The 22,554-nt window shown below is 48.2% G+C and overlaps 3 protein-coding genes across 5 annotated transcripts; all 3 read right to left on the reverse strand.

Moving 5' to 3' along the window:
- Positions 1-523: 523 nt before the first annotated feature.
- zgc:55558 lies at positions 524-3,481 on the reverse strand. Of its 2 annotated transcripts, none has more exons than XM_029159776.3 (5): positions 3,336-3,481; positions 2,786-2,898; positions 2,476-2,654; positions 2,022-2,181; positions 524-1,905 (listed from the first exon to the last, which is right to left on the reverse strand). In XM_029159776.3, the coding sequence occupies exons 2-5, from the start codon at positions 2,894-2,896 to the stop codon at positions 1,792-1,794; spliced, it is 564 nt and encodes a 187-aa protein (XP_029015609.1). In that variant the 5' UTR covers positions 2,897-2,898; positions 3,336-3,481; the 3' UTR covers positions 524-1,791. The 2 variants fall into 2 exon arrangements, with proteins under 2 accessions (XP_029015609.1, XP_029015608.1); XM_029159775.3 differs by having other exon boundaries at positions 3,158-3,474.
- Positions 3,482-4,571: 1,090 nt separating this feature from the next.
- On the reverse strand, positions 4,572-14,618 carry slc17a7a (solute carrier family 17 member 7a). Its single transcript, XM_029159733.3, has 13 exons — positions 14,461-14,618; positions 9,092-9,344; positions 8,887-9,005; positions 8,597-8,711; positions 8,432-8,519; positions 8,276-8,362; positions 8,039-8,181; positions 7,694-7,843; positions 7,426-7,558; positions 7,161-7,271; positions 6,917-7,044; positions 6,761-6,830; positions 4,572-6,685 (listed from the first exon to the last, which is right to left on the reverse strand). The coding sequence occupies exons 1-13, from the start codon at positions 14,520-14,522 to the stop codon at positions 6,399-6,401; spliced, it is 1,746 nt and encodes a 581-aa protein (XP_029015566.1). The 5' UTR covers positions 14,523-14,618; the 3' UTR covers positions 4,572-6,398.
- A 604-nt stretch (positions 14,619-15,222) lies between these two features.
- slc6a16a (solute carrier family 6 member 16a) lies at positions 15,223-21,853 on the reverse strand. Of its 2 annotated transcripts, XM_029159725.3 has the most exons (12): positions 21,429-21,843; positions 19,512-19,725; positions 19,269-19,426; positions 18,485-18,611; positions 18,231-18,406; positions 17,873-17,983; positions 17,558-17,799; positions 17,299-17,479; positions 16,616-16,817; positions 16,375-16,534; positions 16,126-16,288; positions 15,223-16,040 (listed from the first exon to the last, which is right to left on the reverse strand). In XM_029159725.3, the coding sequence occupies exons 1-12, from the start codon at positions 21,429-21,431 to the stop codon at positions 15,690-15,692; spliced, it is 2,088 nt and encodes a 695-aa protein (XP_029015558.1). In that variant the 5' UTR covers positions 21,432-21,843; the 3' UTR covers positions 15,223-15,689. The 2 variants fall into 2 exon arrangements, with proteins under 2 accessions (XP_029015558.1, XP_029015557.1); XM_029159724.3 differs by having other exon boundaries at positions 18,231-18,611; positions 21,429-21,853.
- Between the last annotated feature and the right edge of the window lie 701 nt (positions 21,854-22,554).

Raw genomic sequence — 22,554 nt, forward strand, 5'->3', positions numbered from 1 at the left:
GACTTTACTTATTTAACTGAAATAATCGTTCAAGGACTTGCAAACTACACTTCTACATGCAGACTGGACCAAACATAAACATGCAAAGGTTTATAGTAAACATAGAGACCTGCCAAACTGGAAGGAACCTTAGAAAAACCACCTTAAGCCAAAACTATGGCCTAAATGTCTAAACAAGAAAAAGAAAGCAAAACATTTGTCTGAGGCTTCGATGGCATTCGACTCACAGTGGATTCCTAGTTCTGGTTGTCACAGTAAAATGCAAGGACTTCACCTGTTTTGAGATAATACAGACAGGAGGTGCATGGACTTTCTCCTGCACTTGTCTTACTGTCTGAATCTAACCAAACTAAACTCAAACCACATTGGAAAATATTTGCTAGAAGGTGACGGTATATGAACGTCTAAACGTGTACGGTCAACTCAGCTGATGAGCCTTGCCTGCTTTATTGTAACATCATAATGGAACGATTCATCTTTAAGAACTTAAGAACCACTTTGTATAAATACAAGAGACAAGATGTAAAAGCTAAGGACATTTACTTGTTTCTTACAGCAGAGTGCATTACAGACAGACAGTTACATCACTGTCAGTGAGAGACTTGTTCTGCTCAATTCAAAATGTATGCTTTATAGTTTGAGTAACTTTTATTATGAGGTGATGCATGTGTGTATTTTGGCCTTTGATAAAATGTGAGTAACCCAACAGCAGTTTAATGCAGGTATCTTTAAGGTGGGTAAAGCTGTTAGTGAGGCTACAAAAATAAAATGCATTACATCACAATTTATTACATTTAGGGCAAGTAATAACTATGAAAGTCAATTCATTTAAAAAACGTTCCTATCTATTATGCATATGCAGCATCAAGTATGATCAGATACCACAGTTGAGAGTCAAACACTGGTTACAGCATCGGCGTGTAGTTAGTACCACGTGGGTTTTTGTACGTGCTGCATGCTGTGGTACAGGCACAGCATGAACTACTAGAACTGACAAACTGCATTCAGAAGTAGACTTGGGAAAAGAGTGCAACCGTGTACAACAAACAGTGGATTAATGCTGGTAAGAGTCAGATACCAGCCCATCACCTCATACAGCTGCAAGCCATCCCTTAGTTCCTAATGCACCATTATTTATGATTTCACTTTGAAATGGCACTAAACACAAACAGGAATGAATAAAGTGCACCTACAGTAGGAACACAACTTTGAGGCTTTTGTTACTGTGATGATTCTGTTCTATTACAGCATTTTATAATGGAAAGAAAAAAATAGCATGCTGTGTATTTAGCTGAAAAATAAATCTTACAGAATGTTAACCAATCTGCTTGAGAAACACAAGTCAGAGAAGTATCTCAAATCAGTAAGATAATGATTTCTAGGAGTCAGATGTACAGTTGGACTTATGACACGTCACTCAGTCGCACTGGTGAAAACCAAGTCTACAGGAGCTGAGAACACTGGCCTTTAGGTTTACAAAAGAAGTTCTCAGGTTCTTTAAAAACAAGTCAGGTTTTCACAAATGCTGACCTCAATGAAACTGAAAATCCCCTAGAAATTGCAGATTCTAGTAGTTTGGTGGTCAAAACGAGTTCACAGGCTTACTGCAGATGGGTTGAATAAGAGGAAAATCCTGTGGTTATATATTGTAAGTGGAAACCGGTTTCTGCCACGCCTGCATCCCTGTTGAAGGTGTGCTGGTTGTCTCCAAAGTGACCCAGAGAGGGGCAGTGTGTGAAAGGGAGCATGAAACAAGTGCTGTAAAGAATGCTGGTGAGAGCAAGGGGTTTGCTATAGTATTATGCAACGTCTCTGCGTGTTCTTCTTGCTCTTCTTGTTGCTGCGGTTGGTTTCCTTATATCTTCTAATCTCCCTTACCAGTGAATAGAAAGCTTCCTCCACACCCTGCATGACGTCAAAAGAAAATTTGACATTTTATTAGTAAAATAAGAATGATTTTCTCAAATCATAACATATTCTGTACAAACTACAGGCAGCTGTTACTGCCTTTTCTTGCACACCTGTCTGGTTTTAGCCGAGGTCTCAACAAATGGCACTCCGTAGCTCCGGGCCAGCTCCTGTGCCTGACGCGTCTCCACTGTTCGGGTACTCAGGTCACTCTTATTTCCCACCAGCACCATGGGAACGCTGTCACTGTCCTTCACCCTGTTAATCTGCTCTCTGCACACATGCAACAACGCGTAAGAGGCTTGTGACGGACGACGTGTCCTTTCAGATGTAGCATTTTGAGCAGTAATAGTACGAAGCAGATTCTACTGTACAGATGGTCTCACAAGATGTGTAACAACACTCAGCATGTCTAGAGATATGTGGTACAAATTAGCACAGTTGCTGCACATACGGAAGTGGACTTTGTAGTACTAGACGTTCTATAAGTGATAAATAGGACAAGAAGATGCAAAGTGTCTGACAACTGATCCAACATCTGGAGTACTGATGCATTACAGCCTGTACCTGTAGAGGTGAACATCCTCAAATGACTTTGTGTTGTTGATGGCAAACACACAGAGGAAACCCTCTCCTGTCCTCATGTACTGGTCCCTCATGGCACTGTACTCCTCCTGACCTGCAGTGTCCAGGATGTCCAGCAGACAGGTCTCTCCATCGATCACCACCTGTTTTCTGTACGAGTCCTGAAACGCGGCACCAAGACCAAAAAACTGAATCATTCATAGGTTCTGAACCTGTGGTGTTTAAAAGTTCCACTGAACCCGGACACTAGTGAACATGTTCCGTCTAGGGTTCTGCACTGTTTTTCTCTTACCTCAATAGTTGGATCATATTCATCAACGAAGTGGTTCTGGATGAGCTGGATGGTGAGAGCGCTCTTTCCCACACCTCCTGCCCCGACCACCACAAGCTTGTACTCGGTCATACCTGTACGAGATAAAAGTAGCTGGTCGTTATCGCAACACGGGAGATCCCATTCACTTGCACCGCGTTTGCATGCATGAGATCCGCACAGACAGATTCAAGCGGCTGCCTCTTCCTCCCTGCAGCGACATGGCGAAGAGACTGACCCAGATTTAAGCTCCATAGCTTCTCGCTGACGTTACTTCGCTTCGCGTGAAATCACGTCGGGCCAACATAAAGAGCACCACTGTGGTAACAACGTGAGCAGTTCAAGCGTACTCACCGTTCCGTGTTTTAGTAGAGGTTGTGAAATGTTAACTAAGTCTAGGTGAGTTTGCCAACGGGTAACCGAGATTAGCTTGCTACATAACGCTAGCCTCCGACGATTTCCTCATTGAAAACACTTGTAGAGTCACTTCGGAATTTGTTCCAAGCGAGTGTTTCTGTGCAGTGCTACTTGCCGAAATTTGAGCGATAGGTTCACGAAGCCGCTAATAAAAGTATAACTTCGTGTAATTAACAAATTAAAATCCCAAATCCGTGAGAGCTCCTATTTAGTCTCCATCGTGATTCATTGGGAGCAGTCTGTTCTCGCGTTAATCCCCTCGCCCTATAGCCAATGAAACGACGGCAGGCAGACAGACGTCGTAACGACCCAATCACAGCAAAGTTCTATTTGGTAACTCCGCCTTTACGCACTCGATCCGCCCAATCTTCAAAAAGAACACCCTTATTGGGCGCGGCCTCTTAGGTCTTCAACGGGCAGATATAGATGCAAATACTAATATAACCTACATTAAAAACTCAAATACTGGCCCAATGAACTAGACAACAACGTTTAAACATAATAAATATCTTCTTTGTGTATGTTTTATGCGCATTACATGGTGTTTTAAACCTGTGATTGGTTACACAACTGCCTTTAAATAATTTTATTGTGAAAAATCTCTCCGGAAGTTTAACTACAGTGAAAGTCTCATGTGGATTACTGCCACCAAGTGGCCACATTTAAAACTGCAACATTGTTTAATATGCATTTGGCAAATGAGCAGCAATATTCAGTAAACTTAATAATAATGTTTTTTTAATAACAGCACGTTTTGTTTTGGTTGTATAAACATTTTGATATTTTTGCTAGCAACATTTTTATTGCAAATTTTCTTCTTAAATAGTATTTTTAAATGCCATGCCCTGCTATACACGTACATACCAAAGTAATGACATATTGTAAACAAGATTCTTGTCTTTAAATCATCCAGAGATTCCATGGAATTTAAAACTTCTTATACATTGCAGTTTCTATGTATGGAAATGATACTGCTGATTTAAGAAGCCTCACAAAACAATTGAATATCAAATTCAAGTGCTCCAGAAAAGATCTATCATCAGATGCACAGCCCTGGTCACACACTCAGAGCAGACATCATGCCCCACCCTCGGGTTCAGCATCCTCACTTCCCTTGTCTGTGACGTGCATGTTTCTCCCTTACTCTCCCACTGAGTGCATCTGCTCTCCTTTCTAATCTTTGCCTAAAATCACCGAGATAATCCTGCATCCATCTGTCCAGAGCGAAACAAGAGACAGACAGAACTGACATTGTGCTTATGATGTAAAACAACTTTTAGCTCTTAATTAATGTGTCATCCTGCTGTTTGGTAATAAATGCTGATGGCATGATTGTGCTGAAGTGGTAACATATTTTTAAATTGTTTAAATTTTATTATACACAAGGATATCTCACATATACATCTTTTATACACACAATATTTCCACAATATTATCTATTCCTTTTAAAATCTTTACATTTATTCCCATCTGTTAATCGCACATTTCATCAAGAAGGAGGAAGACAACATTGGAACAGTCTGAACTGAGACAAAGAAGAAACTTGATTTAAAATACATTGTTACAACACTAAAAATAAAAATCACATTGATAACCATTCATGTCATTTTAGACATTACCCTTAAAACAAAATGTTAGTTGCCTTCACTTTTTAAAATAATTTACCAACATATACCAACACATTTGATTAATAAACCCACTTCCGATTCACAGAAACCCTTTTCACATTCAAATCACAAACCTCCCGTTTGATTGACAGAAATTGATTCTTTAACTGAACAGAGACACCTGCAAGTTTACTTGAAATAAATAACTATGCGTAAGTACAAACACAATGCAGAACCAGCTTACACAACATGTGATATGCAATTTCCCTCTTGTATGAGACGCAGCTGCATTAGGATGGAGGAGAACTGATCTTAAAGGGCATTAAAGGAGCTAATGTGGTTGACCTGTTCGTGCACCTTAACACACCCTCTGATAACGAAAAGACAAACGCTTGCTGATCGCAGCCTAATTTCATGCACACCACAGGTGCACTCCGCTCCTACAGGCACGTAAATACCGTTGTGCCACCACTTCCCGTGCACACTGTGCACTTCACCGTGCAGAGATTAGCAGCCTGTGTGCGAAAAGGTGAAGGGATGATGCCGTGCTCATTAAACCGTGCTCGCTGCACCTGCATCCATCACAGCACAGACGGCTCCCGGAGCTCAGACACCACGGACGACGTTAAAGACGTGGAACAGCAGCGGCGGATGGGAACGACGGTTGAACAGAGGAAAGCAGAGAACGCAGGCAACTGAGCAGAGTCACCGTGGGCCACGTCACCAGTGGATGCACAAAGCCAGGGCACGGACCTTCTGACCCACACGCCTGTCTGAGCGTGACCTAGATAGGTCAGACCCAGGTGAGGTGCCGCTACAAGCCACACGCAGCTCCGTGCACAAACAAACACGTGCCTGTTTCTGCACACGCACACATTAAGGGCAGCCTGTTAAAAGAAAAGCATCACAAACATGGACGGATACGACACTTAAGCACCTTTTTAGTCTCTGAAAAACTCAAGACCTGTTCTGAACACATGAATAGACCCTTGTAAATTATCACATGCACACACATCTTAGAAACTCAATACTGCTTAGTTTATTAAATTCAAGTCGATGCATCGGAACAAAGTTGCTCAAACGCACCGGCTTTTAGTTTGTGCACGATTTTACAATATGACTATCATGATTTCTTTTGTGCCTGTGTCTTAAGGGCAACACAATAAGCAGATTAATTAGGCATTTGTAGGGGAGTCACACGTTGTATTCAGTAATTTGACCAAACCCGTTGCCTCCGTCGGGGCTACCGGTGCCGCCCACACACACACAGACACACAATCTCCTGGGGGATGCGGTGGAAACCCAGCGCGTGACCGCCATCACAAGCTCAGGAGCAGGAGGGAAGTCTGGGAGTTGTACATAGAGCACTCACACCATCATACACATGCTTACTGTACCTACACACACACACACACACTCACACAATGGAATGAATCAGATGTACACGTTTGATCTGTGCACGCAAGCACACAGCGGGTCCTTTGGGCATCGCGGCGACACGCACTCCTTTTCCAAAAACACAATCGTTTCCTTTTAATACTAAATATTTTAAAAACTGCGTGGCGCTGATTTTATGTCAGCTCCTTCTCGGCGCCTCCTCCGTACATGTAAGAGTTGTATCCGGGCGGCTGCACGTACTCCTCCGACTTGTCCCAGTCCGTCACCCAGCCCGGCCCGGCCCCCCCTCCGCCCCCGTTAGAGCCCACCACGGGCTGGCTCATGGCGCCGTACTGCCCACCGCCGCGGTACAGCTCCTCCGTCTCGTTGGCCAGCTCGTCCTCATTGATGATGCCACACTTCTCCTCACTCGTGTCCTCTATGTCCGCCCAGGTCTGCTTCTCGCCCGACGCAAAGATTCCTGGGGAAGCACGTGGAGTCAACTTCAAGCGGACTCACAATCAGTCCTCACAAAACGCTATATTCAGAGTAATACCATAGAATACGACCCCTCCGTAATGGACGAGGGACGCTATGAGGAAGACATACTGCCACTCCTCGCGTGTCTGTGAGGGTTAGAAGGTGAAGGAGCATGACTTTATCATAGAATATGCACTCTACTCGTTAGGTTGGTACAATTGAACCTACAAACCTTGTGTTTGGTCATGGCCCCGACTATTAGAGGACACACCATTCCAGATAATGTCCCGACCCCGTTTGAGATGCCCATCAGGATGCTGGCGTATCGAGGGGCAATATCCAAATGATTGACATTGAACCCTAAGGAACAGAGGAAACAGGAGGAAATGTCGAACCTTAAAGAGTAAACCAAACGTTGTTGTGCTAAGCTAAGCTAACGCTAACGCTAACCAGATGGCTGCTCTAACCGCCTTCACCTGAGATGGCGAATCCACTGAAACCCACAGCGAGGACCAGGAAGGAAATGGCAACGCCTTTCGTGTGAGAATATCCCACCACCAGCAGGAGGGTGGCCTCCATTCCAAAGCCTGAAACACAACCACTTATAGCAATGAAAGGCTGTTAAATCAGTGCAGGCTTCTGTCTCATACACATGACATCGGAGGAGTTTGTTTATGCCCGTGACTTATAAAGAGCGGTCCAGATTCATCCACACGGAACTACGGCCTCCTTTACTCTCACCCCCACAGTTCATGAGCTTCCGGACGTTGGTGGTGGACATCAGGTTGTGGCTCCTCAGATAATCTGCCAACTGGCCTCCGACAGGCACAATGATTGTCATCACCAGATGGGGCAACGCTGACACCATGCCCACCTGAACGAGAACAGAAGCAGGAACATGTTTGTTTGAGTTAGACAGAAAAAGTCAATGAGGAAAAAATGGGTCAAAAATTACAGAATATAAAGATGAAAAGCTTAATTCCCACGTAAGATAATCATAGGGTCCTACCTTGCTGATCTCAAAGCCAAAGACTTCTTCAAAATAGGCCGGCTGGCTGATGAGCAGCAGGTAGAAAGTCCAGCTTCGGCAGAAGTTGGCCACGATGATGGCGTAAACCGGCATGGAGGTGAAGAAGTGTCTCCACGGGGTTTTAAATTTCTGCCAATGAAAGAAACAGGATTAAACAGGGATCCAATGAGGCTGAATGCATCGCCAGTCAGCCGTGTGTGTGTGTGTGTGTGTGTGTGTGTGTGTGTGTGTGTGTGTGTGTGTGTGTGTGTGTGTGTGTGTGTGTGTGTGTGTGTGTGTGTGTGTGTGTGTGTGTGTGTGTGTGAGAGCATCATCACGTCGTACATGCAGAGGATTGAGAAACGATGCAGACTCTCCGATCGCGTCCTCGATGTACTTCCTCTCCTCCGGTGAGATGGTGGGATGCGCCGCGGGACTCTCGTACGACACCAGGATCCAGAACAAATACCAGAATATCCCAAAGCTGCCTGGGAGAGGACGAGGCACAGGAAAGAATGACTCAGCAGGGACCGATTTGAAGTGAGGGCGCGCGTGCACACACCTGAGAGTGGACATACGAACCGTAGACGTAGAACACTGAAGGCCACCCAGTGTACTGCACCAGTATCCCAGCTAAAGGCATGGCCACCACAGCCCCAGCGTAGGAGCCTGAGGAGGCACGACACGTAAACAGCCACTCGCAGGTTAGAGGTAGAAATATACGTGCAGGAGCTTTACCACAGAAGGCTGTAGTCGCCAATCGGCTTCTCTCCAGAGGAGGCGCCCACTTGGCCCAGATCCCGTGGCAGGCCGGGTACGAGACGCCCTGGAGGACAAGGAAGCACGGTGGTCAGGTTCCGCGCAGCGACGCCTCCGAACGGGGCACAAAGAGAGGAGCCGTACCTCCACGAGGCCCTGGCAGATCCTCACCAGGATGACGCAGCTGTAATGGCAGCGGGCGGCCGACGGGATCAGCATGTTGAGGGTGGACGTGGCCACGATGGCGAAGCCGAACACTCTTGAGCGCACGACCGGAGGGCAAAGAAGCGGCCTCAGATTAAAGGGTCCGCGCAGAGAGCCGCTCAGCGGCGATTAGAAACAACACGCGGCCCACGGGACGTCATGGAGGCGTGATTACTCGTTAATAACCGGTCAAAGGCGGGAGGTCAGGAGGTCAACGCACACACGCTCACCTGTTGGCTGCAAACTTTTGACATATAAACCCTCCGGGAATCTGTGTGACGATGTAGCCCCAGAAGAAGGAGCCGTGGATCATCCCCACCGTCTCCGGGTCCCAGGTGAACTGTGCAGCCTGGACCAAGGGTCGCAGCGATCAGAACATCGTCAGGGGTGATGCTCAATCTCTACACCATGAATAATAGGAGGACAAAGACGTACCACGAGCACTTCCTTGTTGCCCTTGTACACGGTGTGGTCGTTGACCATGCTGACGATGGCCACGCCCAGGTTGCACCGGATGCCGAAGGAGATGCAGAAGCCCAGGCCGGACAGGATGGCGATGATGTAGCGCCTGGGCAGGCCGAAGCAGGTGCAGTCCACCATGGGCATCTCCTTCTCCTCCACCAGCTCCGGACGGCCCTCCGCCGACAACTCGATGGTCTCCCCATTGGGCTGCCGCTTCTCAATCAGCCTGGAACACACAATTCAAATCAAGTCCTCAGATTTTGTATTTGGGGGATTTCCTGGACGTTCAGGGGAACGTTTAATCTATTTTTTTTTTACTGCAGAGCTTCGGAGCTCACGCTCATCCCCCCTCTCTCCCGTGCACCGTGTTGGAGTCGTGTCTGACTCAGCAGGTCCCAGTGAGCGCGAGCAGCTGTCACTGGGCGAGAGGCAGCGTCAGCTGCTCAGCACCTTCCCCAGGTGTCCCCTCCTCCGAGCGGCTCTCAGGCACCGAGAAGAGCCCTCTGGAGGCCCCGAACCGCCTCGGAACCACGGAACCAGCAGAACAGGGGTTATATCATGAGGTGCACACATGTATCATTAATATAAACCTTTAAATAGTTAAAACTATTCTTTCATTCTACTTGTTGTTATTTTAGGCTGCAGCAGCATTTGTGAAGTGTTTTTCTCCACAGAACGTCAAACAGAGACGTCCGGGGAGCAGCCATCTGCACCGCGACCTCAACCTCCACCCTCCCGACCTCAACAGGCACGCGGATGAGCGGCGGACGCGCGCTCAGGTGTGCGTTTATTACACACGCTCAGGTGTGCGTTTATTACACACGCTCAGGTGTGCGTTTATTACACACGCTCAGGTGTGCGTTTATTACACACGCTCAGGTGTGCGTTTATTACACACGCTCAGGTGTGCGTTTATTACACACGCTCCGTTGTGCGTTTATTGCACACGCTCAGGTGTGCGTTTATTACACACACTCAGGTGTGTGTTTATTGCACGCGCTCCGGTGTGGCCGCCTTCATCCCTCGGAGCGGCCCGATGACTTATTCACACGCGTCAACACAAGACAAGTCAGACGCGGACGCTCATTAATTATGAATGCTTGTTTTAAGACGGATAAATAATTGAGTCCGGCTTTTAAACAGAAATCTGTCACGCCTGCATCGCCGCGTACGCCGTCCCATCTACGCTGTTGTTATGTGTCTGCGTTACGTTCATGGGTTTTATCCCTCCCCCCACTTCCATTACAGTGGATTCAGCCAAATCTCTTTATGCTTTACGGTCATTCATGCAGTTTAAAAAAGGTGGCAAAATCAAACACATGCTGCTTTAATAGGATAATAACAACAGAACTTCAACCTGCATCTGGAAAAAGAATAAATTATACTTATTAGTAAAATACAGTGGAAAAAAGAGCAAAATACTAAAGCCGTGTTTTAGAATTGGTTAGTGATTATAGAGGCCGCGTCCTCTCTCTCCCTCTCTCTCTCTCTCTCTCCGTTAATCTCTCACAACATTCAGATTAGGATTACAAAAATGATTCACTTCCGGAAATGAATATAGAAGAGCAGCAGAGCAGCGCTGGACCTGGTTCAGCATGAGCCTCCCTCCATCTCGACTCACTGCTGACTTCACACCAGCCGCTGGGGTTTGGGTCAAAGGTCATCCTTGTGCGTTCACAACCACAAATAACGATGTAGTGGTTCGAGTCATTAAAATGCTGATGTTACACGTACAAAGGTGTTTTTTTTTTGGTTCAGTCAGGTGCTTGTGCTCATCCAGCTCTAGCCTCAGTACAATAATGCTGAGTCACCCTTCGGGTGGAGGTCTGCATCTCCCTTCACATTCAGGATGGTGCAGGAGGAGCCTCATTAAACTTCCGGACAGATTGGAGCCTGACACCTGCACATATGCTACGAGCTAACAAGACTAGCCCCCGGCACAAAGGACTGTTAATTACAGAAGTGTGTGTGTGTGTGTGTGTGTGTGTGTGTGTGTGTGTGTGTGTGTGTGTGTGTGTGTGTGTGTGTGTGTGTGTGTGTGTGTGTGTGTGTGTGATTATCCAAAAATAGCTGCGTAGTTGAGGGTCTCCTTTACTGATGGAGGAATTCAAGGCGCTGGTGACGGACGTTTGTGTGTTTGGCGACACGCACAGAGGTTTGACTCCACGCGGAGCCTACCTCGCGGTGAACTTCCCCTCAGCTGATGCAGCTTCACTGGTAGTAAAGGCCCGACTGGTCTCAGCTGGTTAATGAGCGAGCCGGCAGACGTCCCGTGACCTCGGGCCATTTGGAATGTTATAATTACAACAGTAACAGACTCAGACATTAAACTGATGGACGCCTTCTTTGTTAGCGGGTCACGGGAGGCTGAATGGACCCCTGACACATAGAGACAAACATGCTGAGGTTTGTCTTTGGACCCGAGGAGCAAATCAAAGCAGCGTGCACACGTTGGTCCATCGACATCACTCCAAATAAAAGCCTGGAGTCCAAAACCTGGACCACCAGGTCACAGACAACGCTGGGAGTTTTAGCTACGGCTCAATAGGAGTGTGACGCTCACGCGCTGGCTGACGACCTGGAGCCTTCGCCACCCGCGTACATTCAATTCACCAATTCACAGAGCGTTCTGCATAATCCTCTCATAAGAGGATGACACAGAGTCTCACAGTGAAATCTTATATAACACCAGAGGTCCTGGGCATTATTCGGCCATGTCCATGTGCTCCAATTGATCCCCGACTCTCTCTGGCCACTTTATTAGGTACACCCTCTAGTCGAACGCAGTCTATTCCATCCTAGGATGAATTCACTAATTCACTAAATCTGAATCTACATCTAGGATTTGTGTCATTCCCCCTCCTTGTCTCGTCTCTAATGGCATTTAGTCATTTGGTTAGTGGTGTCTCCCCCTTCGTCCACGAGCGCTTCACTCTCCCTGAAGTGAACAGATTGGGTCTCGGTGGGACTGTGTCACCCAGGGAGAAGCTCACCCTCCTCCCCATCCTGTCCCACTGCTTCTCACTGCCTCTGTGGACACGCACACGTGTGATCTTCATAGACGTATGGTCTGAGCACTCACACAGTCCAACGGCGGTCACACAGCGAGGCAGTGGACGGAACGCCCCGTCCTGTCAAACCCAGCACCAGAACGCACACAAGCAGCACAGCTGACAGGTACCAGTCGACTAGAACTATTAACTTCTGCCATTTAGTGGCTCAGGTAACAACAATAGTGAATTCCAAAAGCTTCAATTTCATAAAACAGTAAAGTTATTATTTTGGAATCATTTTCCACTGACCTATTTTCAGACATCTGTAAAAATGACTACAATTGATGCAGTCTTCTATTCATGTTCTCCTACAGTGTCTCATCTTCATCTGACATAAAAATGTTGATATTATTCTGATTTTACAAACATTAGGTCGGCGAGGAGACGGCTGCAGGATGATGCGACAGAATATTTGTTTAGAGGTGTTAAAAGTGCACGAGGGCAGAGGAGAGACGCAGACGGCGCCTGACCTTACAGCGCTAGAGTTTGTGCTTAGCTGGTGCAGTTTAATATAGAAACAGGAGATGCATTCTGATGGAGAAAAGGTTTAAATAATAGATGATCCCCTGGCTGCTCTCATCAGGAAGGATCACGGTTTGGGAGGTGGTGAGACTGAACACGCGCACACGCAGATGCACGCACACACACACACACACGCACACACACACACACACACACACACACGCACTATTCTGCATGCACATAAACAGACTTATGCCTTGAATATTTAACATCTAACCCACTGAACAAAACATCCCCGTCTTCTTTTGAGACCATCTCTCGTTCCAACCCCTGTGGCCACATAAAACCAGAGTTCACTTGCTAATCCGGGGAAACACCCGCTAAAACCAATTTGAGACCAATCCCATACATCGCATCTCTCATGGCATCAGCTGTGGGCCGTGCACATGCACGGCTCGCGGCGAGTGAAGAGAAAAAGCCTGAGATTTGCATGTCTGTTAATCTGGAAGACCCCGATAGGCTCAAAGTTGCATGTGCTGATGTCTCAATGGATGGATGGATGGAAGAGAGAGCCACTGGAGGAAGTGACATGGGCCGGGATGGAGTGAGTGGGAGGGGAGAGTTTAGGGATTTGCATGGCTCGACAGCTGGACTGAAAAACAGGCTATTTCAGGACGGGATTTATACGTTTGGTTGCTACCTCAAATCCTGAGAGAGCGAAAGCTTAAGGCAAAAGTTATTGCATGAAGGTCTATCAATGTCTGCCATCACCAGACCAGCAAGTTACACACTGAAGACGACATTATTCACACAGTGAGATCATGTATTGTTGATAAAGATGCACAGATTTTTTAAATGATTTCCATTATACCTATTATTATGACATTTTTAAATTGTTTTATTTTTGACCAGAACATGAAAGTCAAAACTGTGAAGTTGCATCTTTTTCTTGATGAGTGATTTATTAATTAATTGTGATCTGAAAGTTTATTATTTGTTACGTTTCCGTTGTGATACTAATAATGGCTAAGAATGACTGTCATCACCTGAGAATTTATTTTTACTGTATGTTGTCGCGCGGAAGGACCAAATTTGTTGAAGCCGGTTCATAGAAATATAGGATTATCTTTAAAAGTGAAAATTTTGTAAAGTTAAAATGGTTTTAAATAAAAAAAGCTGAATGATAAATGCCGAGACAAAACGCGCCCGTCAGTGCGAGTAACGCACGGAAATATTACGTAACCGCAGTTTTACTCCTGGCGGAAACAGTAACACTTAATCCACTCTGCTGGGCCCAAACTCACACGATCCACCAATAAATGTGAAACAACCCGTTTCAGGAGAGGAACGCGCCGTTGGTGAAGTTGTAGAAGACAACGTGACCAAACAACAAACCGGAACATTGAATAAAACCTCCTTGCAGTGAGTTTATAAGACGTTCACTGCACATTTCATTCATGTACAAACTGCAAAAGACTCCATGTTCCTATTTCTTGCAAGTTAGAAAAGACAAACAGAGTTAGATGTTTTTATCATCACTAGCATCATCTTCATCACCTTCATCCTCTGTCACACCAATCACTGCGCAGTGCGCTGCGTAAACCTGGATGCAGCCGCGCGATTCTGGCGCTATTTCTGCGCCTTAAACCCAGGTGGTCTCTATGTTGAAATCAAGAATCAAACAGAAACTTGTTTCTTTTAACCGAACACTTAATAGTTGAACGCCCAAGAATGGGAACAAGCGAGATCAAGCGAAAAACGGTCCCACGGAGCGTTGGAAAGCGGGGAAAAGAACCCGAGTCCGGAGGACGTGAAGTGAGTGTGTACCTGTGAATTTTTCCCAGAGTTTTGCCCGCGACCGCCTTGATCCTGTCTGGTCGGATCTCCATCCTTGCAGCTCCTTGACCCGGCCGGTGTGCTGATGTCCCGCGCGCACTCCTGCCCAGCGCGAGCGCGCAAAGATCTCTCTCTCTCTCTCTCTCTCTCTCGCTCTCTCTCTCTCTCTCTCATCCCTCCCTCTCTCCCCACAGAAGCTCGACTCCCGCATCCTTTAGGTTCAGGATAAAAACACGCTGCCGCTTTTTGGCTCAATTAAGATGATGCGTAAAACTGTTTATTGAAGCATCTACACCTGCCATTCATTGTGTGTTTCAAGAAAATCTTCACGGATTTTGCTCTCACAAGCGCGTACTTGAATATTGTATTCATCTAATGGGCCCCAAATCACTGCGACGTTGTAGTAGGTTGCAGCTTTATTGCGTTTTTCTCTTTTACTCTCTTACTTTTACTTTCCGTGCAGATGTGCGATTCATCGGGACAGACCCAGAGTCAGGCTCAGACTGCTGCCATCTAGAGGTTTACTTGACTCATTCAGCACAGTACTGCTACGCTGAACGTCTAGAAAACAACCCAACACTGCTGTAACGGCTGTCTGACGCTGTGACTGTTTAAGAACGCTAATTATTTGGGATAATATTTTAAATAATGTGTGGATTTAAATAATGCCTGTGGAAAACAATAGAACACCCTGTGTGGTGTCTGATGGGGAACTACAACTGCTTTGATCGATGAGGTAAAACAATAAAAAAATAAAGTTATATATTATTTTACTAACATATTAAAATCTCATCACACGCACACACACTTTTAAAGTACAATGTTTTCATGCCAACCAATACAAGTTGCTTAATTTAACTAAACATTCATTACATACTATACAACAGTTGCTACATTCACCAGTCGTGTGTACTAATTACTTGACCAGTAATTAGTTTGAACCCCACAGGAAATCTGAGTTGCGGTAAACACTAGCTGCTAAATTGAGGTTCTCTGTGTCAGCCTACAAGTGTTTCCACAGAAATGAATGGAGGAAGTTAAAGTTTCGTAACCACTGAATCTGTATAACTTAGTTTGGTGTAGTTCCACCAATATAGATACCAACAACCTGGACTGTCAACAGTATTGTGATGATGATGATGATGATGATGATGATTCTCTCCATCACTCCCTCCTCTTGCAGACTCTTGCTGGTTTATCTCTCGTCTCCGCCGCTGTGTTCACACCCTCGTATCCTGCTCCTCCTCCTCGTCCTCCTCCTCCTGCTGGGACAGCAGCAGGTAGTGTTCACTGCCCATGGGCAGGAAGCCGGTCCTGGGTCGAGGCCCGTCCTCCTCGCAGGGGCCCCGCTGGTGCGGGCTGGGGTCCGGCGGCTCTGTGGAGCTGCACTTGGTGTACAGCTCCCGGTGCATCTCCTGGCCGCCCCGCTCCTCCGACTCGGCGCCGCCGGCCCCGCGGCTCTTCAGCCTGGAGTGCACGTAGCCAAGGGGCACCGGCAGGCTGGCGAACGCGATGAGCATGACGATCATAGCCAGCGCCCAGCCGGGGTACGCCAGGGTCATTTCTGATGCCTTGAACAGGGAGAGGAGAAGGGCGTCAGACGGAAAACGTGAGCGAGAGCCGCGCTAATATAAAAGCCAGAGTCCAGAATCTTACTGTGCTCTGATTCCAGGCCGTGTACGTGGGCCCTTTGAAGACCATGCGCACTAAACTGGCAGCCAGCAGACCGACCATTGCAAACAGGCAGACGTATTTCCACAGATACTTGTACACCACCGGGGGGCGCCATTTGAGCATGACTTCAATGTCATCCAGGAAGCTGCAAAAACAAACGGCACGAAGAGCATCTTTTCAAAATAAGAACAGGTGGGATAATCTCACAATGCAACGCTCGTCTTCTCCTACCGGTCCGTTCCATAAACCCAGGCCACACTGGCGGTTTCAAAAATGACCACGATGATCAACGGTAGCGTCGCCGAGTAGTCATCGAACATAGTCACGAAATAGTTGCCTGAGCGCTGTGTGAACAACAGCCCGATCAAGAAGCCCAAAGCACAGCTGGACACTAAAAAGATAAGAGCGATGGAACACAGAAATACAAACGAATGAACTCCACGGGGGCGTGCCTTCCAATCCCTGTAGTTACCGGTGAGAAGAGTCCGGTGACGCCCGAGGAGGCCAAAGTTGTCCATGAGCGGCGTGAGGATGCCCTGCATGGTCCCGAACATGGTGCTGAGGCCCAGGTTGAGCAGCATGAGGAAGAAGAGCGCCGACCAGAAGGGGCTGGCCGGGAAGAGGGCCATCACCTCGGTGAAGGCGATGAAGGCCAGCCCGGTGCCTTCCACGCCCTGCACAGACACACGCGTGAGCAGGACGCGTCCGCATGTCGGCTGCAGCCGCGAGCGGCACATGGCTCAACGTCCCGACCCCTGCCGCTCGAAGGGAGGCCTCTTTTACCCGGACAAACACTGCGAGATAACATGTAGCTCGCTGTTTATTTGGCTTCCCTGGGCTCCTTTATACTTTCCATACCACGGACCAGCATGGGCTTCATGCACAGCTACACAAGCTGGAGATCCTATGTTCTAGCAGGTTCCTCAGGGGCCTTGGGAACCGCGGCACCCAGCCTACGTACTATTATTGAAATATTTAGCCTTTGAGTTCATGAAGGCACCCCGCAGTTCTCACTATCAAAACAGGACAAGACTATGTCCATGTGTTACATGGTTATGAGGACGAGAGAGCAAAGGCCCCATACGATCTTTGAAATCTCTTCAAGTTCATTTTACCTTATTTTTCTACATAAACAGTTAAATGTACACATCTAACCTTATTCATTTCCTCCTCTAAACTGCAGTCAGTGATGTTGGGACCCACTGCGGCGCTGTAGCGACTGTACCACTCTCTGTATTCGTCTACAGACACTGATCCTGGATCTGTCGCGTTGAACGAAGGCCACCAGTCCTGTCTGGACCCGTGGGACATCATGGTGTTCACCAGGCCAAGATTCCTAGAAGGTTAAAATGGAAGAAGCCCTGAGAGTCCGCTGTGGTCTCGAGGTCCGTGGCGGTTCTGTAAACGGCCGTACTCAGCCACGCAGCGCGTCGCGATGTTCTTAGCCCGGAAGCCCAGCACGACGAAGACCACCAGCGAGGCCAGCACGGACGTCATGAAGTTGATGCCGGAGACCATCAGCGCATCCCGGTGGCAGTTGTTGTGGACCGGATTGTAGGAGGAATAGGCGATAACGGAGCCGTAGCCCAGACCGAGGGCGAAGAACACCTGCGTGGCAGCCTGGCGCCAGACCTGCAGGTTGGCCCAGATCTCCAGCTGCAGACAACACCACCTGTTACTACCAACAATAATAACCGCCCATCTCTGAGGCGTCTACGTCTGATCTTACTTTGGGGTAAAACATGTAGGTGACTCCTTCCATTGCTCCGTCCAACATCACACCTCTGATGAGGAAGATGAAGAGCACCACATAGGGGAAGACTGAAGAAAAGTACATCACCTAAGATTAAAGGAAAGAAGCAGAGGGTGGTTTCTGTTCACACAGCAGCTAAGCTAAAGCTAGCTTAGCTTGGAAGGAAGCTAGCTTAGTTTAGCTTGGAAGAAGGTTAGCTTAGCTTGGAAGGAAGCTAGCTTAGCTTAGCTTGGAAGACGGCTAGCTTAGCTTGGAAGGAAGCTAGCTTAGCTTAGCTTAGACGGAAGCAGGTATGATCTGCATCACCTGGGGCGATCGGGGGAGATGGTCGTACCTTTGCAGAAGACTTGATGCCCTTGATCATCGCCAGCGCGACGATCGCCCAGGCCGCCAACAAGCAGCCGGTCATGACGGAGTTAAACTCCCCGGATTCCTCGATGGAGTTCGTGATGTTCAGGGCTTTACGGAACCAGAAGTACGACGTTGGCGAGCTGCTGGCGCATTCTCGTACTGTGGACGGGGGAGAGACAACGGCGTGAGGAGGCCCGACCCGCCAGCTTGGTTGAGCCCACCCGTTGCCGTGGTTACCTGTGCTGTTGGTGCCGACGTCCAGCGGACACTGCTCCCATGGCAGAGGATACTGGAAGGAGTTGCCCATGTAGAAAAGGCTCCAGGCGATGATGACGTTGTAGTAAAGTCCCACGAAGAAGCAGACCTGATGGGACAACGCTTGGGATAAAATACCTGCTGAGAACTTTAGTACTTTAGCAGAAACTAAAAAAGTCTGGATCCTTCGTGTACAGGTTCACATCTGGGTGTTATATTTACACACACGTCCTCGTCTACTCCGTGTTTGCTTTGTGGCGTCTGGAAGAAAACTATTACACAACCCAGCGCTCCACTCTTTCTCCGCCATGGTTGCCATGTGTGACCTTCCCTGCCAGCGATCAGTGACCATGTGTGTGTGTGTGTGTGTGTGTGTGTGTGCGTGTGTGCGTGTGTGCGTGTGTGCGTGCGTGCGTGCGTGCGTGTGTGTGTGTGTGTGTGTGTGCATGTGTGTGTGTGTGCGTGCGTGCGTGTGTGTGTGTGTGCGTGTGTGCGTGTGTGTGCATGTGCGTGTGTGTGTGCATGTGCGTGTGCGCGTGTGTGCGTGTGCGTGCGTGTGTGTGCGTGTGTGTGTGTGCGTGTGTGTGTGCATGTGCGTGTGCGTGCGTGTGCGTGCGTGTGTGTGCGTGTGTGTGTGTGTGTGTGTGTGCGTGTGTGCGTGTGTGTGTGTGCGTGTGTGTGTGTGTGCATGTGCGTGTGCGCGTGTGTGCGTGTGCGTGCGTGTGTGTGCGTGTGTGTGTGTGTGCGTGTGGGCTCAGATCCTCACAATGCAGCTGGAGTAGCCGATCCCGGCCAGCTTCGGGGAGATGTGCTTCCACACGCCGATGCTGCCCTGCCGGATGCTCTGACCGGCTGCCAGCTCCATGAAAAACAGCGGCACCCCCACGATCAGCAGCAGGAAGACGTAGAGCAGCATGAAGGCCCCTGCAACGAGGACATAGCGAGGGAGCGGGCTGGCGCTGGCGCTGGCGCTGGCGCTGGCGCTGGCGCCCGCTCTGCAGACACTCACCTCCTCCGTTCTGGTGGCAGAGGTACGGGAACCTCCACACGTTGCCCAGCCCCACGCTGAAGCCCACCTGCGCCAGCACATACTGGACCTTGGAGTCCCAGGCCGGGCGGTCGGCGCCGCCCGCCGCGGCCGCGTCCGGGGACAGCCGGGTTTCGGACTGGCCGTCGCCCAGCCAGGCCGTGTCGGCGCCGTCGTCCAGCGAGCGCTTCTCCGTCTGGTCACAAACACACAAGGTCTTTGGGGACAGAACCTCATGTGCGTGCGTTCTATTATTCACTTATTTATAATACATATGGTTTAGATGGGCAGAATATAGACTAGAGAGCGGCACCAGTGAACTTGGGTCACATGAGCCGCCCAGATCCAAACGGACCGCACGATCTGGACGCTCTCTCTGAATGCGCCGCTATCAAATGGTGAGAATGGAAAAGTACAAGAGGTGTGCGAGCGACGGGAGCTCGCGGTTGGTCAAGATGCGGCGCCGGAGGGGCCAGGTGAACACAAAGACGGAAATACGCGCACACACGCAAATAGAAAGGGGAGGGGAGCGGGTGGGCCGAGCCGCGGGCCGGAGCAGAGCGCCTTCAGTGACGGTGGGAAAGGGGGGGGGGGGGGGGTGTTAGGTTTACATTGGTTCACACAGAGGGTGGTGCTGAGGTGCTGACACTATTTAGAGGTGGCGGAAATGCAGGAGAAACAGGAGAGACCTTTACACTGAATCAGTGTTCTAACAAGTGGTGCGTTTTCACATTAACCTCCATGTTTTCTGAGAAGAACTCAACTTTCTTCGCTTTTTTTCTTCGTAACTCCACCTACGGTCAGATAATCTTATTATCTTTGGGCCCCTTCGTCTCCCCCAGCACAGACACTGACAGCCGTTTGTATTATGGGCTGCACAAACACACACAGGCTACAAGGACTCATAATAAGCAACGAATACGATGCACCTTTTTCTTTTTTAATCTACTTTACTAAATTTATATCAGTGGATTTTATCCCACAACATATTCAACAAACCCACGTGTACAAGTACACACGCGCAAACATGATCATTTATTTTATAGCAAATCACCAAATTCACTGTCTGAAGCTAAATATTGAGTTTTACAGAATTTTATTTTTGTTTTCTGAATGTCGAGCATTTGGGCACTGTTCCGATCTCTTCTTACAGTCAGACGAGTGCAAGCACGATTTGTTACGTCACATATTTTGAAAAAACACCCCAGGTCCGATGAGCCCCTTTTAAAAGAGTGTAAGTTTCAAACTTTCTTTACACGCGAGGAGCAAAGGGTGTCGACGCGACATGAATCAGAGAAGTGTTTAGGTTTTAAAGGGCAGAAACGAGCAGCGGAGCCAAAAAGGGGCCAAAAACGCTCACACGGTGTTAAAGCTGCAGGACGACTGTAAAGAACGTCCAACAGCGTAAATCTGCTGGAAACCTTTATTTACTACTACACATGTGAGCGCCTGCTGCTCTGAACCAAAATGACATCACCTACGAATCAATGCATAAAGAGACTCGTGCGTCTTTGTTTCTGGGAGAATAAACTAAAAAGTTTATTATTATTAATATAAATAAAAATATAAATAATACATTTTTAAACATTTATGACAGTTTCAAATTATGCTTCTCCTGTGGTGTCATAATGTGTCAATACAAAGACTGGCCTGCAGACAGATATAATAATAATACTTATATTATTCTAAACTTTCCGATGTTTTGGGGCGTCAGCAGCGCTTTCTATCAGCACACGGACAATGCACAAAGCTGCACGGGCGAGATTATCCGAGCCTTCAACTGGCTCGTGTGTCGAACGCACGCAGCAGCAAAACACGCGCTTATTAGAGCGGGCGGAGGTCGAATATTAGAGGCACCAGAGGCGCGTTCTGGTTGGAGCGGATGTGCGGTGGACGTACCATGCTGTCAGCACGGTCCGGGAGCGGAGTAGGGTTTCCACCAGTCCTGCCGCTGTTTCTGTGCCCTTCACGCTTCGGCCCTGGTCACGGACCCGCTCGCTTCGTCCGCTTTTGTCGTTCAAAGTGATCTCAAGACGGATCCGCTGATTTGTTGCGCGACAAAAAAAAACAACAACTCTCGGATCACGCGCAGCCTCGCGTTCCTCGCGTCGGACCGAACTCCGCCGTCGCCGCGGCAGAAGTTAGTGCGGCGGAGCCAATGGGGCGACCGCAAGGGGCCGAACTACCGGAGCCCAGGAGCAGGGCAGCAGCCGCAGGCAGGGCAGGGCAGGGCAGGGCAGGGGGTGGGGAGTGGGGGCCGCGTGCGTGGAGCCCCTGGGGGTTTAAAAAAAGGAGCGACGGGAGGAGACCGTGTCCCGACGCGGCTCGTGCGTCTGCGGGGCTGTTTACAGGCGAAGAGCGAAGATAAATGAGTCAGAGCGACGACGTCCCAGCCGCTCATTAACTAACCTTGACTGGATGAAAAGTCAGCAAACACGCTCATATGCAGGAAAGAGGATTAGAACCTTACAAAAATACCTTGGTTCCGACTTTTAACGAAGTTTTTATTTATATTTTTTTGTATTATGAGGCTAAAATAAAGTCGGGAACAAAATATGTTTTAAATAGTGGCTCTAATTCTCACAAGTGACACTAAATGTGCCAAGTCTGAGCTTATTTACGCAGGTTCACGTCAATATTGAAAGAACTGCGTGTGAAATACAGATCTGTGCACACAAACTGGCCCAACTGGACTTTTAGTTGACCGGTACATGTTCCTCGGCTGGTCGGGGTCCGTTCCCTGCTGTTAAAGCTCAACACGTTAGACATGAAGAGTGAAGTCGGAGGAAAGAGAATAATCACTGCTTTTAGTGTCTCGCGCGTCGTCAGCGGGGCCGTTTTTAGCTCAGTAAATACATGCAAAGTGAGTGATAGTGGTCTAAAAACGGATTAGGGTTGAATCCCTCAGCTGAGACGCTGCTCACGCGCCTGTCTGCCCCGCACCACTGCAAAACAGCCGTGTGTCATACATAATAAGTGTGAATAGTCCAGCCATGGACCTGGACACGCGTCATATTGTCATTAT

Source organism: Betta splendens, chromosome 8, assembly GCF_900634795.4.
Source record: "Betta splendens chromosome 8, fBetSpl5.4, whole genome shotgun sequence".
NCBI lineage: Eukaryota > Metazoa > Chordata > Actinopteri > Anabantiformes > Osphronemidae > Betta > Betta splendens.